This window comes from Myripristis murdjan, chromosome 3 (assembly GCF_902150065.1).
Source record: "Myripristis murdjan chromosome 3, fMyrMur1.1, whole genome shotgun sequence".
Classification (NCBI taxonomy): Eukaryota; Metazoa; Chordata; class Actinopteri; order Holocentriformes; family Holocentridae; genus Myripristis; species Myripristis murdjan.
This window is the reverse complement of record NC_043982.1, coordinates 21,009,370-21,036,013: the sequence shown is the minus strand read 5'-3', so window position 1 is coordinate 21,036,013 and position 26,644 is coordinate 21,009,370. Positions and strand designations below refer to the sequence as shown.

The following is a 26,644-nucleotide window of genomic DNA, read 5'->3' as shown; positions in this document are numbered from 1 at the left end:
CTGAAGGGCCTTCAGAAAGAAAGGCAGACACAAAGCCTTGGATCTCACGTAGCCCCAGCACAGCCCGGTGATGATGAGAGATAGCTGCATAATAGAGCTCCTTGTTTAGACAGCAAACCATTGGTACTTGTGTGACACCCGTTTCAGAACTGGTCTCCTTCTGCAAAAGTGATGGTGAATCAACAGTTTTGACAAGTCCCCTGTAAAACATCGGCCTCAAACAGGCAGACTACCTGACGACATCAAAGGTGCTTCCGCCCCGGTCCATTTGGCACCGGATCGCAGAATGTGGGGAGCCAGTGTGAAGTGACCCAGGGCAGAGAGGAGGGCAGGGAGTGCCCAAGCTCACACCGTTTGTGTGCACATGTGTGTACCAGTAAAGGAAACAAAGCCTACCAGAGCCTTCCACTTTTCCAAGGTGCCTGAATTCAGGTCTGAATTTTTAAAAAGACAAGGAAAGAAATCAGCTGATTTATGAAAAAACTTGAATCAAATCCCATTGTATATTGGTTAACACTGACCGTTTCCTGGGTAAAAAATATCAAGTATTTGCAGAGTCATGTATACATGACGTGTTTTATGCACAAATGTGTGCATGTCAACTCATTTTCATTTATGATGCGATGTTGCCACAAAGTGCTTTACAGAAAACAAAGGACACAGATGCAGTTAAAACAAGACACAACAGTTGGAACAAGAACATTACAAACTCCAAAAAGATGGGCTATGTGTGTGTGTGTGTGTGTGTGTGTGGCATGTCTGCCTATATGCATCTTTATGTGTGGACAAAGTGGTACAAAAGTGCTGGACCTCACACCTGAGTAAACAGTGTGCTGTTATGAGGATCAGGCCTCAGCAGTGAGCAGCATACAGATCTGTATAGGTCCAGCTCTACCTCATCTACAGGGAATGTCTCTGACTGACTCGAACTACAGTGAGATAACACAGCACCTAGGTGCCATCACACATGAATATGTACACACACACACACACACACACACACACACACACACACAGACATACGGAGCAGAGGTTCTCCCCTGCTGTCACAGTGTCTCCTGCTGCAGGGTTCAAATATTGCTACTTTTTTTTTTTTTTTTTTTTTTTTTTTAATCCTTCCGACAAAAACTTAAAAAATAATATCACATCCAGTATGAGATCCAGCATAAGGCATGGGTATTTGCAACTATTTTCGCCAACCAGTCTCTTCTTTCATTTAATGGTTGTGCTCCTATGGTACATTTTTTCACTGTGCTCTTTGAAGTATCACCCGAAAAAAAAAAAAAAAAAAAACATTTAGGGCAAAAAATTAACCATTTCCTGCTTCTGACATTTTGTTTGTTGCTATTTGTGGCATTAATTTAGTCTAGGAACACCAGCTGCTGTCAACGATTTGGTGTCCCGGTGTGATGGCTAACCGGGTTGGCCGGTGAATGTCTAACTGACTGGAATGCGTGGGATCTGACCTGAGTACCAGGGTGTCGGTAATGTGTAACCCCACACCCACACACACACCTGCCCACGCATATTAATGCCACTGTGAGACCTAGAGGCTGGACGGTAGATGTGTTGTCATGTAGCACCGCTTGTAGAATCAGCTGTCAATAGACCCCCAGCCAAACTGTGTCAAACAAATAATCCCTGACTTCTGTCTGGTTGTGTTGACCTCAGAAGGTCAATTCAAGCAGTTGTATGTTCCCAGTCACAGGATCATCTACAAAAACTGACTCACAGTTATTGTCCTGTGAATACCTACACACTGTCTTATTCACTGCACTGCACTATGTGGCTGTTTGTGCAGGTGGGTGGCTAGTTAGCTGGTGGCCAGTGGTAAGGTTAGGGTGACTACCAGTCTGAGCACTGGAGAGGGGGTTATACACAGGCAGTGTCTCCATATGTTCCCTTCTTCCAGTGAACAAAAAAGGGCAGTTTGCTAGAGAGTAGTCAGCAGGATTTAATCCACCGGGAGAAGGGAGAATCCTAAAGCAGCGCCTGCATATTTTCCCCTCTTCTAAGTACATTTCAAATAACAACTGAAACTATATCAATTAAACTCTCTGAATATTGGGATATACATTTTACAAAGTTGGATTTCTTTAGTCTTGTTTTCAATAAAAGGATGTTTTCAGAGAAAAATTTTCTCATACTTTCTACGATTGTGCATTGTTGACATGTTCAGCAATTGCCACCGTCAACAATTGAGCAACTACCTCCCTTTAAAAATAAAACTTTTTTCAAATATTTCCATTATTTAAGTAGTTTTAATAAAACACATTAATTCTTTTTTTTAATCATGTTTAAGTAGTAATTCATGCATTAGAGGGTTAATATCAATCACATATTCTAAAATATTTGAATATGAGTGCATAATCACTGTTTTTAATGAGTGACCTGAAGACATCCAGACAGAGAAGCACAGAAATACTCACTCCTGTGTTCTGTGGGGATCCACAGGTAAGCAATGACAAATGGCAGAGGGGTTTGCTCAAGCCTGCTAATTGTTGTTGGAGGCTGAAGGCTACGCTGTTCATTTCACTTAGTGGCAGGTCAGCAGGGGACGTGATCATTAATATTAGAACGTTTCCATCCATCTACCTGAACAAGGGGCCAGTCATTTAGATGGCTGGCACTGTGCAGACCTTTAACACTCTGTTTATAACAATGATCTGAGCACATTACCAGAGCTGCAGGGGACCACAGCGAGCCATTAATTAGATTCACACACATACACACTTCGCATGCGCTGTGACCAACTTGATTGGCACCCAGTCACATTTGAAAAATGTCATTTACCAGATAAGTTACGCTAAAACACACCTGGTGTGCCATTTCAACTGATCATCAAAACTCCTTTGCCACCCTCTACTTGTCAGCCATGTGTGTGCTAGTCTGTCTCACACACATATGCACACATTTACTTAAAGCTACTCCCCCAGTCATCCCATGGTAGGTGTAATCCTGTCAGGTGGTGTGTGTCAGTGAAAGGGAGAGGAAGATGAAGAAAATATATTGTACCTCATCTGTTTTTGGTACTTTGTCTCTATCTTTCTCACTCCACAAGACAGGGTTACAGAAAGAGACCCAGGTTTCCAGATCAATCATGCAAAAGTATTTACAAATGCACAAAGCCAGAGACAGACGGGCTGGCACATGGCCCCATCCGTTTAAGTGCTTTTCAATGTGTCCGTGGTGTCGACATCTCTTTCACACTTATCCACACCTCAAAGGGGAAAAAAGATGTTTCTGTGACCTTTTAGCAAGTGTCAGATCCGAACAGAAGAAGAGAGAGGGAGAAGAGAAAAAGAGGAGAGCGATTTAAGAGGTCTGTCGATGTGTGCTTTACATAACCTTTTTATTTATCCCAGGAAGACTGGCTGAGCACGCATGCTCTTTATCAGCAACGCTCTAGCTGCTTCACGCAGTTTCACATATGGGAGTCATCCAGTACAACCAGTCCTCTGCTGGTAGCCGCTGTTATAGCTGTTGGAGCAACTGGGGGTTGCATGCCTTGCTCAAGGGCATGTTGAGAAGCAGTTGCACAAGGAAAGTAGAGTGTTTTTGGCTCACCTAGCTGGTCTAGGATTTGAACTGGCAGCCTTCCGGTCACAATCCGCCTCTGCAAACTCTTGGTTAAGGCCAGCCATAAGCACTGCCACTTTGCTTTTAATTGTTAGTTTGTGGCCGGGCCATAATGTTTCCATTAAGATTATGTCGATACAGAAAAGCTTTTTAGTTTTCACCTTCAAATTACAACATGCTTTCATGAAGTCAGCTGTTTTCTATGTGGAATGGGCGGTTTTAACACAGACACAGTCCCTTGGTATTCAGGCGGGGTCCAGTTCAGCAAAGGGAAAGCAAGGGATGGAGTGAGCGAACGAGCGAGAGAGAGGGATGGAGGGTGAAAACAGGGTAGAGAAAGGAGAGCGTTGATTGAAAGACTGTGATTAGCAGTTTTCGGCGTGGCACCAGGGCCACTGAGTTGTTCTAACAGCGTTGTCGCGTCTCGAGGTGCAGTCAAGGAGAAGTCAGCGCTTTAGAGAGCTCCCTCGAATTCTCCATTTCTCCCTCCCTCCCTCCTCCATTCTCTCTCACAACCCAGCCACACTTTCCTGCCCCTGCAAAAAATCAATACGGCTGTGCAAAGTGCAGCTCAGCCCGGGGGGAGGGCTGGCTAGCTAGAGGGGCAAGATGCGGGGCTTATGGGGAGGACAAGAGGCGTCCTCCAGCTCCCATGGGCAGTGTCAAGGACAGAGGACCATGGGGCCGAGGGTGCTGGACCGCCCCTCCTTCTACTTCTCCTTCCCTCTCTGCTGCCTGATGTGAAACAGGGCTTGGGTGCTGCAGCCGGCTGGCGGACTGGCCAGCTCGACGGGGAGGAGGGGATCAATAAGCAGGTGGAGTGTTAAAAATCCCCCGCTCCGGAGGCTGGCGTCATGCTCCTCAGAGCCCAGCGGACCATCACATCGGTCAGGGCAGAGCAGCTGTATAGATGGATAAGTGGGTATATGGTGGTCGCACCTGGTCATTTTGTTCCCAATGTGAAGGATTTGAGGTCTGTGACAATAAACAATTCAATAACACTTAGACAGACATAGTGACCAAGAGGTCTAGAGCCAGACTGCTCAGCATTGTCTCAACATGACACAGATCAGTAGCAGACAGGCAGGGAGGCAAGGCCAAGACACTGAGGTACCTCACTTTTAAAAAACAGTTCCTGTCCAGTATTAGTGCAGCAAGGATATGCTGTGATTGGTAAGGTATTGATAAATGTTAGAGCAAAAAAAAAACACAAAAACAAAAAATCAAACAACAAAAAAGGCCTGTTGTGGGGTAGGCAAGTGGAAACATTATTTGTCCTTGTCAGCTGATGTGTACCTCATTTCCATACAGTGGGCTTGACGAAGAAGCCTGTGGATGATGTGGATGAAGTTTGTGAGGAGGATTTCAGCCATGCCGTGTGTCTGCATGTGTGACTGACTGATCACAGTGGAAATGGCTTGTGTCTCTAATCCAGTACCACTGTTAGACAGTGCAAAGACCCGGCTCTGTGTACAGCGGCACGGGCTGATCAAGCCCATCATGTGACAAGCAACCTCTTGAAATGACGACGATTTCCTGGCTCTGTGTCCTTTAGGCTCCATATTAGATCATCTTCTGACGCTACCGAGTCTGGTCCTTCATCTGGGATAAAGACGATTTGCAATCCAACCCGAGAGGTTGGGAGTCAAGGGTAAATGAGGGCTAAGACAGCGGAGAATGCTGGATTGGATGACAGTTGTGACAATTACCATGTGGTATATTATAACCCTATGCCAAATATAAGTGATAGTATGTTGCCTGATAAGCCTGAAGCTCTCAGGCACAACTCAGCTACATACAACATCAAAATAGCCATTTCAGAAAAAAATACTTGAAAGTATACTCTACATATCTAAAGTATATATGATCCTCTCTGCGATACAATTGCAATTTTGTCAAGCAAGGGCTTACTTTGCCACCTATTGAAAATGTGAAGTAATTTTTTGTCATCATGTTGTAAAAGTCAGTTTCTCATTTTTTTCCCTTTTCACAGCCATCATTTTGACATGAAATAGCAGAGTAAACACAGGTGTTTCTGATGACATTAATTAAGGTTCCCTTCCATTTCGATGCAACAGAGCCTTTCCAGTGAGCCAGCATGAATACCAGGGCCTTAGCTCTGTTGCATAGAAATAGAAATGAACCTTAATTTATGTCATATGCAATGCCTGTGTTGACCCTACTATTTTGTGTTGTGAATGGCTGTTGTGAAAAATGTCTGACTTTTTTGATACCTCTTGAATTATATTTCCTGCCATATTTACTGGAACTGATTTTTAAATATGGTATCATAAACAAGCTTCATTACAGCCCTAAGTTTGAATGCTTACAGTCACCTAAGCCATTTGAGAAACATATGGTACAAAACAGATGTGGACTAGACATCTAGGACAGGTCTAATTCTATCTGATGTAGTCTGTGACCCAGATAATCTGGCATTATGATCTGACCTCTGATTAATATTGAATTAAGGACTGAACGCTATTTGAGGCTGTTTACATGACCATTGGACTGTCTTTCTGGAATCCCGAGGCAGATAAGTTTTCAATAATGGCATTAGCGAAATCCTTAAGTATAGCAGAAGGCACTTGTCTTGCTTGAGAAGCCACCTCATTTCTTTATTTATTTTTCCTTCACTCATTCTGAACAAAGGCAAATATTCTACCAGGAATTGAATAGCTTAATCCTCTTTACACTCTTCCCAGTAGCTTGAATGGTGACAGATTAACATCCTGGAGGTTTACAAACCCAGCCATTTGAAAATGTAATTGCTGGTGGCACACTGCATGCATGTGTTTAAGCACAGGGTTAATGTTAAAGCTCAAAAAAAGAAAAAAAAACACAAACGTCAGGATGGATGCAGCCCAGGTTGGGCCAGACCCAAATCACTTAGCCCATGCCAGAGAGAGGATTCTGTCACGTACATACAGTATCATGGAGCTGTCCCGGCCCCTCGCTAGGCACCATAGTTACTGTTCACTTCTGCTAATTATTACAGCCAATCAGAGGGGTTAACGGGGCGGAGCCTGGCCAGACCATGTTCTGGGGCATTTAACAGCTGGCAGGAACGAAGGTGAATGCATTACACACTGCCCTCATCCAATAAAAATAAAACACTCTGACATCTGAAGTGTACTTAGCACAGAGGGGAGGAGGGGGAGTGTGGTGGGGTAGGGTGGAGAAGCATCAGATAACATGATGTCCAAGTGCCACCTAGTGACAACTCTCTGGCTTCTCTGGCCCTGCAGGCTCCAGAGGACATGGTGGGGGTGGGGGGGGTGGGTTGAGGGGTGAGAGGTGTCAGACAAAAGTCCAGGCTAGAGGCCCCCATGAGGGAGGAGCGGGTTCAAGACGGAACTCAGTTTAATTACAATAAACCCAAAAGAGAAGTCCAATACATCAGAGTGTTCTAATTTTAAGATCTCTTAGCGAGCATCAACCCCCCGTCAAAGAACAGTGCTAAATCATTCAAATGTCATGTCAAAACAATAATATTCCGAAATGATTCGGTTTTAAATTATTCCATATCTGCTGTCAAAACCTCACTCAACTAAATACACGATCAATAACGTCAACTTCCCCTGAGTGACCCCACTGTTTGGAGGTGCCCGTATTGTAGCCTCAGCAGGCTTGCAGGCTTGCAGTATTGGCCCAGGGTTCCTAGGTCCCCTCCCCTCATTAGACCAGGTATAAATCACACTCTGCCAGTGCCCAGAGGTGAGAAAGATGAGAGTGGAGGTGAGCTTGAAATAATGCTTATGTCACGGAGGGTCAGCCCTCCATTATGGCCGTTTCAAAAACTATTAATCTTGCTTGTAGTCAGTGGCCTAGAAATAATTACTTCATCTAACCCATGTAATACAGCATGACCAGTAGTCGAGCCTGGTCAATTTGAGGCTGGGGTGGCAGGGTGGGGCAGGTGGGGAGGTGGTGGGGGGTGTAGCAAGAGAGAGAGGGAGGAGAGACACAAATTACCAGGCCCTGTCTCCTGTTCCTGGGTGACTGATGTCCTGCTCACTCCAGTTCCACTCTCAACACTTCATGTTCAGAGAAGCAGAAGTATGTTTCAAGCACACAAATGCACATAGACGTATGCGTATACACACACACACACACACACACACACACACACACACACACCACACACAATGAGAAAGGTACAGAATGCATTATTTTTTTTTAAATGAGGTTTCAAAACCATTTACAAATGAGATAGCTTTCCAAGAGGGAAAACAGAAAATCATCATCTGCTACTGATAGAGAAATAAAACCACACCATCCACTGAACTTAAATCAGCGTGATCAATGAGCCATTATATCTTCCACCTACACTGAACACACTGGTCAACGGTGTCAAGTAGGAATGGCAAGGTGTGACACTTGCCAAAGCAAGTCCAAATTTGATCTTGTGGCTTTCCGCATTATAATAGAGAGCAAAGTTTGGGTAAAAAATAGCTAGAAATTACTTTTGTAGTCTTACCAAAAGAAAAAAAGCATTTAGGACCAATGCTCCCGACATCCTGCATTTCATAATCTGTAACACAGACCACATAAGATCCTCTCAGTCATCAGAAATTTTGTTAATGGACAGGCTTGGAAGTAGTTGTGATAAATGACACCAGACACAGAGACTTATCCAAGGGTTTACTGAGTTGACACATCTCATTCCATACGGAACTGTAAAGTATGTACTTTGCAGGATTTCCACATAAAGCACATACATCTGTCTGTATTAAATACCCATATAGAAAATATGGGAAATTTGGCACATTTTCAGACATTTATTGCATGTGTGCTCCCAGTTTTTCAATCACCAGCGACCACTGTCATATCACTGTCAATATCCGTATGTTGATCAGTTATGAGTGCACATACATGACCATACAAGGACAAGACATTATTATCATGACAGGCTAGGCAATACGGATAAAATCACATAACATGATATTATTAGCCGACTACCTCAATATCAATATGGTGATGACTATTTGTGCTTTCATAAAATATTTTTAATAAGCATGTAGAGGCAAATAACAGAACCGCTCAAATAATCTACTAAATTCACCTCAACACTGCCCCTCTAGGGCTACACCTGCAGCAACCACCGCCACCATGTTGGAGGAATAATCACCCCCCCACACACCCCCACCCAAGTCACAGCACACACAAACACAACAAAGATGGCTATTGCTAAAAAACACACACAGCAGGTACACAGAGGAAGCCGGTGTGCGGTCGGCCTCCATGAACGTCACAGGAAGTATGTATGGAGTGACATAAATAAATGCAGCCCTCCAGTGGCTGTCACAGCTGGCATTGCAGGTGCAAATTTAATTAGTCAAGGTGAAGTCTCCCTTGTTGTCTGCAGGGGGGGGGGGGTTCTCGCCATGCGCGACTGTAAACACGCGCTATATCCTAATCAGGTGTCACCGCTGCGTTTGATCAGCCCGTGAAAACTTGTCACGAATCCCCGGCAGAGAGTGGGCCGAGGGGGAGAACAAAGGGAAAGAGCTGTCATGAGAGAACAGGGTGGTGGTGATGGCGGAGGGGGGGGGTTGGGGTTTGTGTGGGTGGGAGTTGGTTGCCCATTAGCTGTCTCCATCTCCCATCTCTTTCCCGCTCTCTTCTCTCCTCTCTGTCTTTCTCTGGCTACCAAATACACCACACAGAGGAGTCGTCCCGTTGGCAGTCAGCTCTTGGCCTGTGATATTTCCTTCCACGTTGAGGAAATCTCACCACACGCATCGCACTCGCACTTCACAACCGCCAACATCACTCAGCGTGCTGCACCGGCCCGACAAAACCCCAAAGTAGAAAGCTGGTTTTATTGTTTACCCCCCAAAAACACACACAGGCGCAGATACAAGCCGCACTCCTTTTGTCTTCTTCAAGCGAGTCTCTAAGTAGTTGGGTCCTCCTGTTGAAAAGCCTGGGGAATGGGAGACAGACATGTCGCTCTCTTCCCTCCCTCTCGCTCAGCGCCTCTAGGCTGCATGGAGGCAGCGCAGGAACACACACGCGCCATTAGATACTGTTTACCTTTCAGTTCGGTTGATATTGAATACATTAGCCGATTGAACCTTCTAAGAAACACAGGCGAGTGACAAGGCCCAATCGTCTTTGCGACTACCATGGTAACCGAGATTACAGCCTAACAAAGAGGAGACGTGGGGAAAAAAAAATATTTAAAGCCCAAATAGCGATACATAAATTAATTAAAGGACAAAAAAAACAAGTGGAGAATTAAAGTTGGAACATCTGTCAGCGACTTAGCTTCCCAACGTAATACCAGTGTTAGAACATTTATACCCTTGAAGTTAATGATCCCCTCTTTAATTGACAGTCAAGGAAAACTGGCTGAGGCACCATCCTGCTGAGACGCCGATAAGACACCCCCCCTCCCAAAAAAAAAAAAAAAAAAAAAAAAAACAGTTTAAAGAACCTTGGCACTAATCCCTATTGTCATCCCAGCGCAGCAGAAGGACTTACAAACACAGATAACTCCGCCGAAGCTGTCTATTTCTTGGGAGTTATGGGGACAGCCGAGCCGCCGTGCGCCTTGAATCAGTCAGTCAGATTAGCCCAATCCCTCTGTGCTGTCAGTCAGCTGAGACAGTAGCCTGTCACCACATTTACATGAGACCATCTCATGTGCGACAATGCCCCCTATATATGACAATGGCTGTGAGGAAGAGGTCCACTGGCAGATAGAGGATGTACAGTGCAGTAACGGCAGACGGGCTGTTGCTGGATTAAGCTTGCAGCGTGCATCACGCTCGCGTCTTCGCTGACACTCCAACAAGCTGAAGGGTTAGACGTTAAACATTACTGTTTTTCCAAATAGAGAACGTGGCAGATGCGTGTCAGATGAAAACACATACATGTAAAAACGCAAAACACACACAGACACACCGGGATAAACTTCAAAAAACTTTTTTGTGAGAAAACCATAAGCTTACCGACGGCATGTCTTCCCTAAAGTTGACTCCTAGCATGACTTTAATCCCCCTACTTCACTTGATGAAACAAAAAGAGTAAAAAAAGAAAAAAAAAAAAAAAAAAAAAAACACCAAGTGGATGATACACAGAACAGCCTTAACAGGCTCCATTTTGAATACATAGGCCTGATGGAGATTTAGACATCAACCCTGAAAAAAAAGAGATTAAAAAAATCCAGAATATGTTAAATCACAAACTTTGGGGCATCAAATTAATTCAGGATTAATTCCTGCAAAAAAAAAAAAAAAAAAAAAGGAAAAAAAAAGGGGCTTGTACTTTTAATGAGCACAGGCTATTTCAATTCACCTGAGAGCTAAGAGTGTGCCGACTGCTTGCGTGACTCTCTCCACTTCAAGCAGTCCTGCAACAAATGACAGTGGATGCCCTCTACATAACAGGGCCGGGGCGCACATGACACAGGGCTGACAACTGAACCCTCAAACTCCCTAACCCATAGCCCTGCCATCATACACACACACACACACACAAGCAACCCCAAAAACAGCCCTGACATGACCGCTTGCCAGCCCTCCCTCACCCTTCCTCGCCCCTTTTCTCTCTCCATCTCACAGGAGACAACACTCAATTCAGGAACGCTTTAGCCAGGCAACTGGATGTGACCCGCTGCCCTCTAGTCAGGCTCATCTGAATAAACAGCTGAAGGAGCAGGCAGAGGAAGGGAAATCTGCCTATATTATGATGGGAGGAAAGGAAGAGGGGATTCAGCTCGGGGGCTCCTTTCTTTATGCACGTTTGATCATGTGGTTGACAGCACTGGTGGATGGAATTATGGACTGTTGAACAAAAGGTTGTGATGTGTGTGGGAGTGTGTGTGTATGTGTATGTGTGTGTGTGTGTGTGTGTGTGTGTGTTGGGGGGGCTTGTTTTCTTTTTTTTTTTTTTTGTTAACTCTGGACAGCTGGATTTCCGCGCCCTGACAGTGCTGGGCTTGTGACAAGCCTCTGCCGCACCACACCACCGCGTACAAGGAGCAATCCGCCCACCTGCCTTCGAAGTCCATCACTCAGCGCGGCCGAGGGAAGCGCCGTGAGAAGGGGCCAGGCGTGGAGGAAACAGCAAGGGGGGTGGAGAGGAGGATGAGGAGGAAGAGGAGGGAGGGTTGGTCAGGGGTTAAGCGTGGAGAAGACAGCGATGAAAGGCAACTGTCATGGACCAGTGCTCGCCCAGGAGCACCTGTCTCGAGAAGAACATGCAAAGTGTGCTGGCCACGTCCTGACAATACCCCTCACTTTTCTATCCGCGCATACACACACACACACACACTTACACAAGCCCTCAGAAAAGGGCCGATGCTCCACCGTCGGAAAGGCATCGCCTGTCTGACAGCATGCCAATCAAACTGTCGTTGGCTCTCTCGCATATGCAAGCAAAAGTTAGCCTGATGAAGAAAAAAATACACAGGGCCTCAGAGGAGGAATCACTGAGACATGAACAGGTTACCTGAGGTAAACAGACAATACTCATGGAGTTGATGCAGAGTAAATGCTGCAATTACAAGTAATAAGAGCTATGTGAAAGCACATCCATGATAAATCTATGACCTTAGTAATGCAACTGCAATGCTTTACTCTCTGAGCACCACAGAAAATGGAACCACTAACATGGGTTTCACTCTCACCTGCAAAGATACTTCCTATCACCTTGGTCTCTAGGAACCATCCTTAATAATAAACTATATTGTCCAAAAGGTTACAAGAACTTCATGTGACTAGCCTATAATTCCACACAGAGTTCATGGTAAATTTTTCACAACACATGTGATACCAGGCACTAGTGGTGGTAACACAAAATCTGTAGAATAAAAACGTACTTCTATCCAAGCCAAATCAAGAAACCGAACCAGGGTGTGGCCTATGCTTCCTGCTATAATGAGGGAGTCTTAGGTAGCCATGTTTCCGAAAAATGCTACCTAACTCGGCAGCTTCCATAAGACAACCATTCTCCATCCAAAGAGCCACATAGGACCAGCATAACACTATTGTTGTAGATGTATAAACTGGTATTTTGTAAAGGGTAGTTTGCAGGTGAGGCCTGCCTCCATCTGGCTACATTAACAAAAGCTGGCTCTAGCTACGAAGGGCACTTCCCACATCGAGCTGCCCCTGGGTAATGAGGTACATGCCAGGTATTTTCACACACTTTCATTCTAAATGTTTATGGAAAAGAACTTATGATGTACAAATTAACAGGTACCATTTACAGAGGCTTGTGAATGGGGCCTCCTGCAGCTTTTCTGAATGAAGGCTTTTGGACTGTCTATTAGAACCAGATGTTGGCCAACAGTGTAGCGGTAGGTACTTTCACTTTATTGGAAAGGTGAGTCATTACAAAGGAAAATAAATTCACAAATAAACAGCATCAAGATTCCTCTTCCCCATTTAAATGGTGCAGGTGGTGCACAATGAAATTAATTTTATTGGATCTGGCTAAAATTAGTTACAGCTACGGAGGCTATGATGCATACTTGGCTAGAATCTATTACTATGGACATTTCTGCTTGCTAGGCCAGTGCTGAATGACTCAAATCTGACTCAGTATTACTTCTATGATTCTATTTCTTCCGATATCCATGGTGCTGCTGTCATCAAACAAGCTTATTGGACATTTCAGTAGCTTTTTTATGCTATTTTTCCACTGCATTCACAATGGTGGCACAGACACACAAGTGCATACGCACACAAGCAGCAGGTGCACACATACTACCATACACACACACAGACACACACACAAGCCACAGACATATGTACATGCACACACACGTACACACCACCAGGATGCCAAATAAACAGAAATGGAAAATAACGACTCCGGATCGCAGCCTCGAGTGGTTAATGAACCCCCTGGAGGCTCTCGCTTCTGTGTCTGAGGTGAGAGGGTCATTCCCATGTTTATTCAGCACCAGCCCGATGAGCCACCACCACCTATTGATTGAATTGATTATTCTATGTCTCTCTTGTGACACTGCCCGTGCATGACAGATGAACCCTGCTTGGGCAGGTCACACTCAATGTAATCTCATTGGATCTGACAGCTGATCTGGTTGGCCAGTTTGCATGATCCACATTGCGGCCTTGTTTGTGAATACGCTGACATCAGTAGCTAATGCCTCAACACTAATATGAGGTACTTGGTGCTGTCAGACACATGAGCTGTCAGGGGCTGTTTGGACAAGGCTTGCAGCAACTGCTTCCGTAGGAGAAAAACTGAGTATTTCAGAACACGACCATCCACTGACGCAGCAGTGAAATAAACTATTGATTCAGGTCAGTGATCAGATCACCATAAGGCTGACAACGAGAACATGAAATTATGCCGGTTAAATAAACAAATAAATAAATATGAACAAACAAATAAATAAATGCATATTTTCAGAGTAGTCACATTTTTTGTGTTATTTTCATAACACCCACACTCTCACATCAGTCTGGTACTACTTAACATAATGTACTTTGCAGGTGGATAACATGGCAACTGAATTCACACACACGCGCGCACACAAACGCACACACACACACACACACACACACACACACACACACACACACACACACAGCATTCCTGCAGCTTAGAAAGCTGATGATGCTTGAGGTTTTATCCAATCACACTGAAGTATGAAATATCACTTTAAGCACCAACTCTGGTCTATTACTGCTATGTTTAGCATGGCAGTATCTGGAAGTATTCACCAAAAATGAAGACCCCTTTCAAACTATGACCAGCCATGCATGGACGGTAGATGACCATCTCATGTGTGACTCACTGTGGTATTCAGTCCTCCAACCCGGCCAAACTGTAATGTGTACCATAAGGCTCCCTCTGGTTTTCCATTTGAATGTTTTAGTAAGATCACAGTCCTTTTAAGAACACATGTGAGCCCATGGCTGGTCATCTTAGCCATGTGCCCTCAGACAATGCAGCCTGAGCCATAAAAGTTGATATCCTTCCAGATGCAAACCAAATGTAGACATCATGCACCTTTAAAATGTCATACATTTAATGCAGACTGCTATAAAAAAAAAAAAAAAAAAAAAAAAAAAAAAAAAAAAAAAAGAGGGTAAGAGCTGGCAAAGAGATACGGATGGATTCTCACATTTATCACGAGTCGCTGACACATAGACCACTTTTGTACCGCCGCTGACAGGATATCATCTGCTAACAAAAAGACAACCATTTCATGCATAAGTAACTTAGTCGGTCATTTCATCTTCAGAATACAGTTCTTAAATGTTTAACTGTCAAAAGTCATAGGGCATATTATGACTGGATTTAAGAATTCACAACATGCATTGTAATGCTTACATCCCACAGACACAGTGACGCACAAAATACAGCAACTTAACCCAGCCTTCTGACAGCTGTAGACTAAGCCCAACCCTCAATTACAATGCAACAAATGCAGTCCTCTCAAAGTGAAGTTCATTTATTTCAAATAATTGAATCACCTACCCCATAAAACTCAAAGCAGGCCCACAACATCCCCATTCCACCAAAAAAAAAACATATGGGTTAATGGATTTTATACTGTGAATTTCTTTCTCCTGCATCATTCCTTTGTAAACACACTACATCTCTATGCAGGTTTCAAGTGTTGGATATATTCTACTTAAGTGTTATGTATGGAAAACCTGCCCTGCCTCAGTAATCAAACTATTTATCAGTGAATCAAAGTATAAAATAGTTGCCATAAAGTTATTATTACTAACCACATTTGATCAACTTTGCTGGAACATAAATGCAACACAGAGTATATGTGATTGCTGTGTTAGGTTAAAGAGAAGCTTGACTAACCAAGCTGATCTGTAAACAACTCTGTCCAAATACATGAGCCAAAGATCAAACAGCCAAGACAAGGTAAAGACATGTAGAGGAAAAGCTCAGCAGCAGACTAATCAGCCCCTCACGCTCACATAGCCGATCAATGAAAGACCTGGGGCCTTGGGCCTGCACTATATTACACACCAAAACTTCATATTCATTCATTGATTTTACTTTTCAGAATAGTATATCATTGAACTCCAATGGGAGCAAAAAACAGAGGCCGGGGCTGAGGTCAACCCTCGCGTGGACGGATGTTTGCGCAATATTGATGGCGCATGCAGAAAGAAATGACTAAATATCTGGATCAATAGCTAGTTTCCCTAGTCATGACAGGCCGTTCCAGATGGAAATATATAAATACATCTTTATGGCTACAGGAGTGGCTGTAACGAACAGGGCTAAATGCCCCCCTTAAGGTAAACTCTTTGATTAGCCAAGGCCAGAGGTGACAAGAGGCGTCTGTTGTTGCAGGGATGCCACGCTTCCAGTGGCCTGGGGATGCTAATGCACACAGGAGGCCAGTAAAGGGGCCAAAGATATGACAGGTCACACGCCCTGGGCAGAGCACTCTGTGCTACCTGACCCTCCTATTCATTTGTAATGATAATGGGCCCAGGCTACATCACTCTCAATCATGTTCGAATAATGCACAGCATGCATAATTTATCTATCTATCTATCTATCTATATCTATATATCTATATCTATATTTTTTTCACCTAAAGCCAAGCCATTACAACACCACTTGGTCCACTAGACATTAAAAATAAAATGTGTGTGTGGTCCTTTTCAGTCTTTAGCAATGTGAAGCACAAATGGAGTCTGTAGCTCAACAGACATTACCAAGAGCAGAGATAAAGATGTAGAGCACTTTGTAATCAGACCAGGCCATCAGCAATCGGGAGCTCTGGCTCCCGCATGGTGGAAATGTTGCTGTTGCTGCTGATGGCACAGGAGCTGCCGGCTCTTATTTACAGCACAGCTCAATTACTAAGGACAACAACAAACCTCACATCTTGCCCTGCTCTACAGCGGCCAATGGGGCCATAAAGAGGGAGGAACCAGATCATTGCCTGCTCCTTAATTAAATGAAAGCTGCTGCGTTCGTTTACATCCTTCTTCTTAACCCCCACCCCTCCACCCACACCTCTTAGTTACAGCAAAACAAAGGAGCAACACATTGAGCCGGCCAGCCCACCGATGAAGACCTCCCGGACGCCATCCCTGCTTGGCCCTAAATCATGGCCGGATAAACGGCCCGTTGGGTCCCTGCTGGACCCCCCAGTGGCCCCCCAGTGGCACGGCCAGAGCAGGGCAGGCGGTGGATCAACACCTCACCGGCGATAAGTAATTCTGTAGAGGATTAGCGGCATGATGGTCTGATCAATACTGGGTGCTCAGGCCATTAGGAATGCAGCGAGGAAATGGCCCCCTCCGGTAATAAAGCAGGGCGTCTGGGTTCTCCTTCATTTGCCGGCTCCATTAGTGTAATGGTATCATTATCTGCCACAGCCGTATTTTTCTGAGCTCCGGCTTTTCCACAGCTCGACCGGCGGGGGTCTGATGAAGCCGTGAGAGCCCCCATGCCGAGCTCTCCCCTTTCTCCCGTTTTACCCAGAGTCTGGGTGTAAATCTAGCTCTGTTGGAGCTTGTGCACTGCCCTGCCTTTAGGTATCCCTACCCATGTTTTATGTCAGTGCCTAACACTATTTCTCCATTATTGGCTCATTAATAGAGCAAGCAGCATGTAGTGTGGGTTAAGAGAGAGAAAAAGATGGCCGGCAGAATGGAAAGCTGCTGAATGTGCTGAATCTGACACCCCCCTCTTGCTAAAACACCAGGCCTGACATGACAGGACGTCGGCATTAGTCACCATAAATCGTTACCTTTACACTAATTCACCAGCTAACATTTTGTGGGGGAGAATTGATTAACCATGTCTGGATGTGTGGCCACATAATCAGCTTTTACCTCGCTAGTTGTTAATTTCACAGAATTGCCAAGGGAAACACAAACCATTTTAATGAGTGTTCAGAAATTAAATACCCTAAACAGCTTGCACTAGCTGCCACAACCAGAGCAAACCAATGAGGCTGATCTGAGTGATGGGCTGGGCCGAGCTCAGGACCTCACAACATCTGGTGACCCTGTGTGATCATTACTTAGCTTGCAGCTCACACGCACTTCCTGTTTCGACACAGCACTTTATACTTGTCATCACTGGCCAAACGACTAGCTCGCATCAAAGACAGTATTAGAAGATGGGGGTATGTGACTGGGTCAAAGCTGTTTTCACACTTTCCAAGCCATGACTGAAAATTTGTCCTGCATCCTGCGTAACACATTACAAAAAGTTTTCAATGCATTCAGGCACAGGACAAGTCAAGTTTTACTGTAGGATCAAAGGTAACCCTAGAAAATGTGGTTGTTTCTGAAAATACTGCAATGCAAATAAATATAAATGTTTCATGTCTTTTTCAGTTGTAAAAACAAAGGAATAAAAATGCTCCGATAGATCAGCCATCAATTTAAATCAGCCAATTTTCATTCCTAATTGCTCAATTGGTGCTTGCCAAATTGGCTGATCAGGAAAACGGTTCTATAATACACGGATCTATGTTTGTCTCTCTGCTTAGAGTACAGAAGCGGATGTAAAGCACATAAGCTATTAAATAAAGGCTATAATAATAATAATAAACATAAGCTATCTGCTATAATGCTAGTTGTGGCAATGACATTTCTAGTTTGTGCAATTTTTGTTGTGTCAGAGAACGACACAAAAATCAAACTTGCATTGCATGCCAAAATGAAACCTCAAGTGTGTCACCAACAGCTTCATCACAGGAGGGAGTATTTGGAATACGAGGCCCTACAACAAAAACCAAAAGCTGCAGTGGGATCTACAGCCATGCTCACACAGAAAACAATCAAGGCATTGTTTAAATTCACAGATAGATAATGAAAATCATGGAACTCACAGGACTTGATAATCAGCCATTCTCTGCTGTGCATGATGAAGGTGTTTTTTTTTTGTTATTGTTGTTTTTGTTTTTTTTTGCACCTATTCACAAAAACGATTATATAAAGTATGGACAAAAGTTTTGTTTTCACCATAAACAGACGTCAAGCTTGGTGCATTGTTAATTTTTTAGGCCAAGAAGCCAACATTGTTTCTGTGATGTACCTAGCACTTTGAATTCTTAGTAAAATCAGAATAATTAGGATTTTCTTTCTATAGACTCAAACAAAAAGTAATCTCTCTCAATCATCACTTATAATCCACTAGAAGTGTGTGTATCTGCAGAGACCCTGCCCTCTGCCTGGACTTTGTTGTTTCACTGTGCTGAGGACAGGTCTGCACATCGGCCTTGGGGCAGTGGGGGTGTAGCTGCCAGCCAATAACAGTGTGCTGTGCCAGATCAATAGAATGACACTAAATATTAGAAAATCGAAAAGAAAAAAAATCGTGGATGCAGATAACAGAAAAAAAGGAAATATAGCAAGGCAAAACATCAAGCCGACAAAGCTTGTTCCACAACGAGAGTGAATCCGGGGTTGGCTTTCACCCACTGACGAGCACTGAAGGAGAGGATTAGGATTTTTTTTCTAGGACGTCAACATCTGTCACCATCCTAGGCAACGAAAACTCACTACCAGCGGTCATCTTAGCCAGGCAGGAGGGGCCAGCTTTGAATGTTGTGTTTACCAACCACAACTGAAAAATCCTACTCATTCTGCCTTTAAGTAAAAAAGAGGTTGCCAAATTGAAAACACACCTTCGCATTTGTCATTATATATTGAAGTTTTAATTATTATATAATTAATTATGGACAGTGGACAATGTTCTTCTAAGCCACAAAAGAAAAAAATGACAGTGTAATAATATGGGTGCTATAATACTGGTAACCTACTCTCAAGAAGAGACAGCAGTTACAATTAGTGACAAAGTTAAAAAAAAAACAAAAAAAAAACAAAACAGCATGGTATCAGTATTGGCTGATCCTGAAAAAAAAGTTGATCAGGATTGGCTCAGAAAATCCTGATCAGATCCCTTAATCAACCGAGTTGGGAGAAAACTGCCAGGTGGTTCTGTTTGGTAAGTGACACAAAAAGAGTACTACTATGTAAACATTTTAAAATGAAATAATTGTGGATCAGTGTGGATGGGGATGGAATTAGTTCTGCCTACCTTTGCACTAAAAGAAAAAAAAAAAAAAACACATATAGCCTACTATATACTATACTAAACAATGGCATGCCACCTGTTCATATGCTATACTGATTTACTATGGTGAGATTGTGCATTTAGTTGGCTCTGAGCAGTTGGTCCTTGCATTCCCTAACACAAAATGACAGCGAATCCATCATAGTACATCTCTCACATTGTGCAGAATTGCAAACACACTCACTTACTGGATAAGATAATCATCACATCCCAGCTATTAGTCTTTATGAAAACTGTATCATTATGTAACCACTGGATCATTGTAACAACTGACCAGAATGAATGTTAGCTCCATCAATTTGGCTACTCTGTGGTTATACAGTCATTTTGCCATTATAATTCCTCTTGTTCATCCTTTTATTTGTCTAAAAAGGGGGAAGCTGAGCCATTAGGTCTGTGCCGCGCTGCCTGGCTGCCTGAGGGCCAGCTGGAATGAGTTCTCTCTCTGAGCCGCTCATCTGGCCGCCATGGCTGTTTTCATAAACAGGAGGAACCACGTCCTACATAGTTTCAGCACTGTCTAACATGATCCAAACACATGTGCCACGGCAGACGGCATCCAAGTCAGGAGATAAGAGGAGAGACAGGGAGGGAGAGACAGACAGGGAGACATACAGACAGACAGGCACATGCTGAGAGAGAAGACTCTAGGCCAAGTGCAGCTTGAGGAAGCCTCAGGCACAGCATAGTCCCTTTCCTTCCCTTCCTCTTTGTATGTCCACAAACAATATGTGAAAGCCTGATTAAGCCCAGGTTAGCACGGAACAGAGCACAATCCATCGACACGCACAACAGTTGGCTTGCACAGGTTATCCCTTCACATCATCCCTGCCACGTCAGATGAGCATCATGCTGTGAGCAACCTCACTTTTACACCAGTGTTCGTCAGCAGGAATCACAGCTATTAGACTTGCAGGGCAGACTTGCAAGGTAAAGCCAGTTACATTCCTGAGTTGAAACCCCAATATCAGGGCACCTCTTCATACTGTTATTAATTGCCCCTGTCATAATCCAATGCACAGCAGAGCCATAGGCAGCTGTAGGCTGCTGGCTGACTGCCACATTTGAGTTACACACCAACTTTATAATGAAGTTGCACTGAGCTATCTTGCTGGCACAATTTCACATTTAGCTCGCTATTTACGATATAAAAAACTGCCCCCTAACGTGAGATGTTACCTTGCTTTCTTTGATGAACCCTGTTAATAAACCTAATGACTTTCGCCAGTTTTATCATAAATAGCCTTCACCCTGCGATGTATTTTGTATTGCTATATGATGCTGAATGTCCCCAAGACTTAATTTTGTAGGCTACAACTTATCAGCGGTTTATTTACGCAGCAAAAACGGCGTTTATATTGCCATATGTAATCCTTCCTTGTGGTGGAATAGGGAAAAAATGGAAAACACAATAAAGGAAACAGGCAAGGTGAGGTATGCGTTGACATTCGCGGCTTTCCAGCCTTTAAAATGCAACCAGCAGCACCACATCAGGAGCATAAGACATTCAATGAGCGACAGGGCTTAGAAATTGCCAGACCTAACGGAGAAAAACGCTATCAATACCTTTCTTCTCTTCTCCCCCTCACTGTCACCCGATCTTTTCATGTTCCTGGAGTTGTGTTTACACTGCCTCGCTTTCATTAGGGGCTATGTTGGTTATTGTAGTACGCGCATAATCGATATCGGCATGCTACGCTTCTTTTTAAACGGGAAAGTGCGTGTGCCACTCCTCGGACCACTTCACTGAGAGGACACCGGTTCATATTTAAAGTGTAAGTTCACTTTTCTGCTGGGGTTCCTTAAAGGGACACTGAAAAGGGAGAAATGAGAACTACAAATCCCATGGAGAGGGAGTCGTGAAGGCGGAAAAGGCTTCGATGCGTTGTAGTTGTTGCGCTGCGCAGGTGCAGCGCAGGTGCAGATAAGCACAGTGGTGGAGAGCCTTGCAACACTCTTTCAAATCAGTAGTTGAGCTAGTATTCCTGTGTTTTTGTTTTTGTTTTTTTTTTACTGGAGTGAGATGTGCTATGTCTTCAAGAAACTACCAGAAGCTCAGATGATCTCGATTCAGCTCTGCATGAATAACCACGAGCCGGAGGACTAGGAGCCTCCACAGGCATCCTGCTGGAGCGTTTTATTCAGCCCACCTCAGAGATGTGGCACACCTCTCTGCCTTACCATAGAAATGATATTGGGGAGGGGAAAAAAAAAAACAAAAGATTTATTAGTACGCTCCACTCCTCTCACTAGGCAATTGTAATAGGAGTAAGCAAAAATAATAAGTATTAGTTAGACTTTTTAATTCTTTAAAGGATATGTTAAAGGTGTTATGATATATTACACCTATCGAATTGCTGTTAAAATGCTAAAACAAAAAGTTACGGTTTCATTTATTTATTTATTTACTCATTCATTCATTTATGTTTTATTTACTATCACCATCGTCATATTATTATTATTATTATTATTACTCCTCTTCCTCTTACTGCTACTACAAATTTATTTCTGTATTTATTTATTTATTGCAACAGCAGTAAGAATGATAAAAGACAGTTACACCACATTATCTGATGCAAACCTGAATAAAAATAAGACAACTGATGTCAAGAATAGTTTGACTGTTTTGAATGAAATGGCAAAAAAGAAAAAAAAAAAAAAGTTGAATTATTTTCTTTAAAATAGCCGTGTCTTGAGCACTGATATTCCATATGTTTCTCCCCTTTTGTAAATCAGAAGCAGTGCCACTTTCATCTTCGACTATGTGTAAAAATAGCAATCATGCTTTGAACGTGATCCAGTGAAAATCCCGCCAGCCCTCTTTCAACTCCTGCATGCATCTCAAACCCAGGTGCGTCGCTGCCCGCGTGGGGCTTCAGCTGTGGCAGCTTTTTCAACTTAACAGCAATTGTGCAAGTGCATTGTAAAGGCAGCCTACGTAGCTGTCTGTATGTATCACACACAGTTAAAGTGCCCTCTCGGCCTCTCCCATGGGTTTATCCAGATTGCTCATATCATGTTTTGAATAGTGCTGAAATGTGCTCTACCCATTGTTCCTATCAAAGCACATGTGGAAAGACATGAGAGAGTTTCAGGGTGGGGTAAGGGGGCGGATTGCAGGGGTCTGAAACACCTGCTACATATTACCATTACAGACTTTGATCAGTGTCTTCATTAGTTTCCTTTGTAATCTCTTTTCTTTTATGGTAGAGCTGACCCAAGTGAGCTGGGTACAGTGATTTAACACACATGTTTCTTTCACCTGTCTTGTAAAAAGCTCAAAAGCTCTCCCACTTTCAAAGATGCCGGTGTCTCTGGCATCCCTTAGCAATAAACAGAGGAGTTCTTTTGATTCCTATTTATAACCTACATTTCCTCTCCTCTTCCGTGTTCTTTCAAGGGGAGAATATGTTTGAAAAATATCCTTGGAAACATTTTGAGAAAAGTAGATCCATGTGCATATATTTGAACATGAACATATGGGAGCTTATAGGAGCCTTTTAGAGGTATTAGGAAAGAAATTGTTATAGTGTTGTAAATAATGTCTTTTTTTATCCGATGATGTCAAAATGTACTTTCTTCCAGCCTCCATCATCCTAGTCCATCATTACACTATGCTCCTTTTATGCGTCAAACTATCATTCATATATTCCCACTGTCAATCATCTTTATGGAGAACATTCCAGAGAACAGAAAGTTCTCTGCATCTCCTCTTTGGCTGCTCAGTGGTCTGATCTGAGGCTCTGAGCGTGATCGTAATGTACAGCATCTTTAAGGGGAGACAAGCCAGTTACTCTTAACAGTTTCTGCAGAGCTCGGCGAGAACAGGAGTTTTTTTTTTTTTTTTTTTTTCAATCTCACATCAGCCCATCACTGGAAAAGCCTCAAAGAGCCTCCATATAGATTTAGCAGGTGAATCAACTGCACTTTGGACTTTACCACAGTACTCATAGAGTATATATGTATGAATTCATGTCATGTTAATTAAGCCACAATAATGGAGGTTTTTGGAGCCAATTATTATTAGTTATGAGTAGAGCTGGGTAGACTACTTTAATCAAAACTGTAATCAGTGACATAATCGGGGGGACCTGCATCAGAAGTGTATTCTGATTACTTTCAATGATTTTCAGAGTACTTTTACTTAGGTAATTTATTTAAGGTATGCATACATGCAAGAAGTCAACTTTTATATTTCATTGCCAGGAGCCCTGTATGTATGTACAGTATGTATGTATTTATTTATTTTCTGTGCTTTGTTCTTCAGTGCAAAGACATGGAACACTGTGGAGCACTGTTTAAATTTAAATGGCCTTCTGAGTGCTTCACTTTCACTTGAAACATAGTCCCTGAAGAAATCCTCTAATATTTCTCAAGCATCATGGATCAGAAAACATTATTTTTTGGGCAGTGTGACAGAATACAGATCCATTTCCTTTGTATTTAGAGCATGTCATTACAAACTAGCCAACCCTGGTTATTATCTTCCAAACGATTTCTTTGTTAATCTGGTGATGTCAAAGTCTTTCTTCGTCTACCCCTGCCCTGCCACCCTATTCACCTCAATCTGTCATTACACTATGCTCCTTTTATGCACCTAAACTATCATCCACACAGGCCCACTGTCAATCACCTTCGTGGAGAACATTTCAAAGAGCTGAAAGTTGTCTGGATCATATGTTTTTTGGCTGCTAGATGGTCAGGTCTGGGGCTCTGTGAGCGATCATAACGTACAGGTTCTTTACAGAGAGACAAGCCAATTACTTTCTCCAACAACGCCTGTCATTTGTCTTACAGCAAATCAGGCTCTCAAGCAGCCACCTCTCCTCTCATGTCCGACCTGTGGGGTTCAGAGCAGGGCAAAGTCATTCCTGTACACTCTCTGATGTGGTATAATGTAGGATAGGAGGAGGGAAAAAAACACTTTGAACTTCTGCAGCTCATCATATAGCATTTTTTTAGTCTGGCTGGTGTGTTTGCGCTCACAATGGGGGTATGTTTTCTGTTATTGCACATTGCATCAGCTCCGGATGACCCTTTGACAAGGCTTCTTTTTGTGATATAATGAGCGTATAAAAAAGCTGGGGAGGAATAAAAGGTGAGGATAGCACAGTGCCAGAATGCAGTAAAGTACTGTAAAGGAAGACAGGGACCATTGTGTAGTGTCTGTATTAAAACCAGAGCCCTCAGCCCTGCAGTCATCTATACCCCCCTCCATGCTTCAAACTATCACATGGCCTGAAAAATCAGAAATACAAGAGACAGGCTCCATTGTGAATAATGATATGTTTCCTGTAGAGCTTCTATTGGGCCACCTAGATTTTATTATTGCGTTATCAAATTAAGCTGTGGTTTCTGTATGAAAGAGGGGGAAGAAAACTACTGGAAAAACTGAAAACAATCTTGTCTTGGTTTGTCCTGTACCACACGGGAACTCTGCTGAAGGTACTGCTAAGAATTGCAAACAGCATTTTTTGCTCACCACAACTTCGGCCAGGACCAATCCTCTGCACATTGTGGTGCCGCTATAAAGAAGAGCACTTTTTTTGATTTTTATTTATATTGAATGAGCATATGGAGCAAGTATGTGCCTTCTCTGCTCGCTAACCTTCAATGCTAAGCCTTAGGAAACTGTTATTTGTCAGTGCTATAAAGCAGATTGCTGCTCCGTGGTTTCAATTAACATCAAAGAGCTCTTCACAGGCAGTAATAGTTATATCAAAACCTGAAATGTATTATTTAGGTTATGTGCTGGAGTCCTCCAAACGATTATGTCCCCTTTCAAAAGAGATTTTCTTTTCTTGCTGACTTTTACATTCCATCTACTCTGCTGCCTTTGCTCTGTTTCTTTGAAGCACCCCCACACCACCCCTGTACAGTCTCTTTGTAACCACCAGGGTACCTGAATGGCTCACACCCGGTGGCCTATTAGTTAGCTTTCAGCTGTACATGAGAATACAGGGCATAAAAAGTTGCACTATGCTTGTGATGGGGAAGATTAAAAGTTCTGTGCAGTTAAGTGGGTGAAGTGTGGCAGTAATACAGCCAGGTTTAGTGTTTCCAATCCCACTGGGGCCACCTGTAATGTACACACTCATGGTAGTGTAACCTGCTTTGGATAAAAGTGTCAGATGTGTTCCACTATGTTGTTTTTAGGGCAGACTGAGGGGCATATTTAAAGTTCAGAATGGGCCCTGTGCTTGTTAAAATTTCCTATATGGATTTATTTATTTATTTATTTATTCATATTACAATTTAAGGATATTAAGGAAAGGCAAAGAAAAAAAAAACTCTTTGGGCCATAGTACTGTATATGATGTACAGTATGTGCCAGTATTTTTTTTTTTTTTTTAAATGTTGCTAGAAAATCACAGTCAAGTCATTATGTCTCTTGAAACCTAATTTTTCTTGTAAAAAGACAATGAAAAATGAAAAATCTGCCAGTGGCATGAGATAAGTTTCCAGGAATTTTTCTGAGAGTATAAACATGTTGAAACAAGGTATAATAAAGCAGGTCAGCCCACTCATATTAAGAAAGTGACACTTGATTCAAGAAAATTCACAAAACAAGTTGATTAGTGTTGGAAACAAGTGGGATTATCTCATGCTGGCAGCTTTGATCACTTGTTGGAAGAAAAGAAACAATAGATTCAGTACGAGATGTGATAAGTTGTTATTGTGGACATTTTTGCAGTGTGATGGAGGCCCACTGACTTTCATGTTAATATGAAACAGCAAGGATATTATTGTGCTCAGATGGTATGTTTTCTACCTGGGAAGATAAGTATTGCCCTTTGTCTTGCACAAAATGTTGTTTTGGTCTGTCCAAACAGGCTGCCTGCTGCCTTATTTTTCGAGTTGCTTCTCCATCTTCTGACTGCATGTTGACTAATCACGATTGTTAACAGAGAGGCCTCGACTGGATAAGTGCAAATTAGCTCAGACTTCAATTTGTCACTCAAGCCAACAGGGACAGAAGTGCCAGCACTGAGTCACTCCTGCT

General features: G+C 43.1%; 1 protein-coding gene across 3 annotated transcripts in view; it reads right to left on the bottom strand.

Moving 5' to 3' along the window:
- The window catches only part of fto (FTO alpha-ketoglutarate dependent dioxygenase), a 139,559-nt gene extending 118,219 nt beyond the window's left edge, over positions 1–21,340 (bottom strand). For all 3 annotated transcript variants that reach the window (XM_030080095.1, XM_030080104.1, XM_030080113.1), the window contains exon 1: positions 21,208–21,340. In XM_030080095.1, the coding sequence (XP_029935955.1) occupies positions 21,208–21,285 (78 nt within the window). In that variant the 5' untranslated portion in view covers positions 21,286–21,340. The remainder of the gene's footprint in view (positions 1–21,207) is intronic.
- Between the last annotated feature and the right edge of the window lie 5,304 nt (positions 21,341–26,644).